The sequence below is a fragment of the Pterocles gutturalis genome, unplaced genomic scaffold (assembly GCF_000699245.1).
Source record: "Pterocles gutturalis isolate BGI_N339 unplaced genomic scaffold, ASM69924v1 scaffold31962, whole genome shotgun sequence".
Lineage (NCBI taxonomy): Eukaryota > Metazoa > Chordata > Aves > Pterocliformes > Pteroclidae > Pterocles > Pterocles gutturalis.
In genome coordinates this window covers 7854-11793 of record NW_010113801.1, presented here as the reverse complement: position 1 = coordinate 11793, position 3940 = coordinate 7854, and the positions used below count along the sequence as shown (strand labels likewise).

At 49.5% G+C, this 3940-nt stretch overlaps 1 protein-coding gene across 1 annotated transcript; it reads right to left on the bottom strand.

The window, feature by feature from the left end:
- On the bottom strand, positions 1-3324 carry CD3E (CD3e molecule, epsilon (CD3-TCR complex)). Its single transcript, XM_010074635.1, has 7 exons — positions 3276-3324; positions 2197-2217; positions 1874-1894; positions 1493-1690; positions 924-1076; positions 392-438; positions 1-57 (listed from the first exon to the last, which is right to left on the bottom strand). Exons 1-7 carry the CDS (start codon positions 3322-3324, stop codon positions 1-3), a joined length of 546 nt encoding a protein of 181 aa, XP_010072937.1.
- Between the last annotated feature and the right edge of the window lie 616 nt (positions 3325-3940).

The window sequence follows — 3940 nt, the reverse complement described above, 5'->3', positions numbered from 1 at the left end:
TCAGAAGCCCCTGGATTCCAGGCCGGCGTACACCTCCCGCTGGCCTTTCCGGATGGGCTGTGGGAACGGCAGAGACGTTAGTTCAGGAATCCTTATTAACACACCCTCAAACACCAGGGTCTTGGTCCAGAGAAAATTACAACATAGAGAGCAGCTGTGGTGCTGCTCCGGTAGTGTGCAGAAGCTGCAGTTCTGCTCCCAGCTCCCGGGGCCAGCACCGGGAGAAGGAGCTCCACCATCCCCACCTTTTTCCTCCACCCTGGGGAAAGCTTAGAGGTTGACTGGATGCTTCTTCAAAGGATCAAAAAGGAAAACTGCAACGGATTCCCAGCTCTGGCTAGCCCTCCCCAACCAGCAAAGAGAGAGGAGAAAAAATGCAGCTTCTCCGTACCTCATAGTCCGGGTTTGGAACGGGGGGAGGACGCTGCGTCTTCTGACCTGCAACAGAGGCAAAGAGAGGTCACTCTTGGTGATGATTCCTACAACACAGCCTGAGGGACTTCCATGGAGATGATCCCAGGGTTGTGCATCCCCTGGGTCAGCTCGTAGGACTTTAGAATGGGCTTAGAGCTTTTAAAGACCCAACTGCTGCAGGCAGGAGACCTTACTGGAAGAAGGGAAAAAAATTAGGAAGAAGTCAGGTTACTTTTAGAAAGGGGAAAATTTTTTTAGCTTTCCTGGTTGTGAAGAAACACTCGAAAACAAGAAGGTGCAGGCTCAGGCTACAGCCCCATGGTGTGGATACCAGATCTATACTCTTCCGCCTCAGCAAGCTGCACAGGCACGAGCACATCATCATTTTTTGGCAAGGTCTTGGAGGCTTGGGGGGAGCAGCGGGGGCTTCGTCACTCAGAAGGGGCAAGAGCTTAATTTAGTGCTTAGCGGACATGGTGGAGAGCAGAGACGTGCGAAACAGCTCTTACCTCGCGGCCGGCCGCCAGCAGTAGCGCCTGCTCTCCCCTTCCTGTCTTTGCTGAAGTAATAGACCAGAATCAGCACCCCGAAGGTGATGAGGAGGTCCGCAGTGATGATCCCCGTCACTGCCAAGGCATCCAGCTCCTCGCAGTTGGCGCACACTGCCGGGAGGAGAGGTGAAGGCGTTCAGAGACGGGCACCCTTCCTCTCCCGCAAGGAAAGTCCGGGCTTCGCTCCTCTGCTTGGTGCTAGAGAAAAGCTGCAGTTCTGGGTGGAAGGACCTATCTCTGCATGACACGAAATGCCTCTGGCCTTTGTGACAGACATTACTCTTGCCTTGTGGCATGGCAAGATGTGGGAAACGTTGACATGCAACCAGCCTGAGGACGGTGGCAGGGAAAAGCACGGAGAGCAGGGAGAGTCCTTTTGCCAGCAATGTGCTCCTGGACTCTTTTACTGCCCACACAGAGTGGGAAGGGCCCCAGCAGCACTGAAAATCAGGTCTCAGCTCCCAATACCTGTCACTGTCACGTGTAGGCTTTATCTTTACCCACAGACCGAGCACTTTGTCACTCACCTCTGGCATTCAGGTACATTTCATACTTCTTATTGCCTGCCGAACAACTCACGGTGATGGGAGAGCTGTCGTGATTCTCTATAACGTACTTCCTCTCATTGCTGGCTGGTTTTGGCTCAGTTAAGCTCCAGACTATGCTCTCTTCATCCAAGGGACATGTGAGTGTCACCGTGGTTCCGGAAATCTCCACCTGGAATTCTTTATTGGAAGATGGGCCAGGGAAAAGGGAAACTAAGTGTTACAAAGGACTTCTGGGCAGGCTTCCCTGCCCACCTCTGATCTCACCATGACGGTTTGCTCTGCAAACGCTTTGATTTCATGGTGTAATGTAAATTCCCCGTGCCTGCTCAATAGTTAAAAATGCTGGTAAAATACACTTACCCTCCTGTGCTTCAGTATCATCTGTAAAGGAGAGAATAAGAAGCGTTAACAAATCAGCGTCCTCTTACCTTACTGCCTGGTGCTGTTGGAAAATGCCCAGCCCTGCTTGGGGATCACGAGGAATAATGAGGGACAACTCATGACAGCCACTTTTTCAAATCAGTGAGGTCACTAACAATTAATGAACTGGGAATTTTTCCTATCCTACAATATCTCCATAATTCGATTATTTCTGTTTGACTTTTCATCCTCACTTGAGAAGCAAAGTTGGTCTTTTTTTAAATCATACTAAATATTTAAGAATGCTGGTAAAATACACTTACCCTGCTGAGCTGTGGTGCCAGCTAAAAAAGAAAGAATAAAAACACATTAAGTAGTTTAGCTACGGATATCATAGACCTTTCCTACTTCAAGGATACCCTTTCTGAACTCAGCTGCTTGAAAGAGACGTTTACACTCCTATGTTCGTGACAAAGGCATCAGAAGCACTCTGTTAGCTCTGATGCGATGTTTTGAAATGAAGCCTCTCTCTTTGGACGCCATTTTTAACACAGACTAACAGAACAGAAATTTAAAGAGTTTTCTCACCTAGTTTAGAAAAAGGGTTATTGCAGACTGTACACACAATTTTGCTTTATTATCATGCCTGCTGGAAAATCATGCCTGGTTTCTGCAGTAAGAACTGCTGTCCTCTGCAAGAGCGTTCTCTTTGCAGTACAAAGCCGTTTATCTGTGTGCTTTTTCTCTCTTGGTAGGAAACAAGTAGCTCCACTGAAGTATCTGGAGCTGGAGTAGATTGAAGACTCTAGATTTGAAGTTCCACAGGCATAGGACATGGCTGGAGAGAAGGTGACCTGATATTTTTTTTCTTTCTATAGGATTAATTTAAATTTGGAAGAAGAACAAGCCATTGCTAACCCAAATGTTTTCAGGCTTCTCAGAGAATAGCCGTTGGTATTTGCAGCACGTTGGCAAAGCAGCTGTAGTCTTATTGTAGTATCTTTTCATTATCTTTCAAGCTTATCTCTCATAGCTACCAGCTTCTTTTTAGTCTTTACAGATACTCTGCACCTCATCCTAAAGCAGCTTTATAAACGCTGGTCAGTTCAAACCCGTAACATGGGAATCGCTACCCCTCCCCATGCCAACCCCGCATCCCAGCGAATCTGAACTGAAGTTAATGACGAGGGCTGGATTCCCGTTTCTCTGCCCCTGCAGCCTTCACTCTGCAGGGAACGCTCACTCCTCGGACCAGCAGCTCCACAGGCACTGTACATGCCAGTTGCAGAAGATGTGGCTGCGGGCACTTTGCACAAGGAGCAGCACGCTCCTTCGCTTTCTCCTCGGCAGCCCCCGGGCAGCCCCCCTTCAAGTCGCCGGGGCTCTGGCCGGCTGTACTCACCCACGCACAGCAGCAGTCCCAGGAGCGGCACAGACCGCTCCCACCTCATCCTCGTGGTCCTCCCTCTCTTGCTCTTCTCTACCACATCAGACTGGCATCACCGAGGCTGGCTGCGAGGGAAGAAAGAACAAGGTGGCTTTTCAGGTTCCTGCTTACAAGAAAGAGGCCCAAGGTTTTTTTCCCAGAACTGTGTATGGCAACGAACTGAGTGGTGCTGGGGAGACTCACTGTTTCCAGTGAGACCTGCGAGCAGCCAAGAGAGACGTGGAACGTGTATGATAAAGTGAGCCCAGGTCAGGAAGTGCGGAGGCTCAAAACATCTTCACGGAACGTCACTGACAGCAAGGGGTGGCTGCTCTGCTCCAGCCCAGTTCCAGTCTCGGGAGACCTGCTGTAACTGCCCTAGGAGCAGCTCAAGACATCGATGAGCCTGGATTAGATCTGCTGTCGGGACCTTCCCAACACCTTTTCAAAGCTTGTGTTTCTGAAGTTCAAACTACTGTGAGCAACTTAACAGAGGAGGGAATAAATGAAGGAACCAGAAAATCTTCAAGAAGCTCAGCACCTAGAGACGCTGTATGGCCAGCAGAAATGATCCTGGAAGTGCCAGCCCTGGGGCTTTTTGTCACTGATGATTTAGTCTGGACGCTCCTTTTGTTATTTTG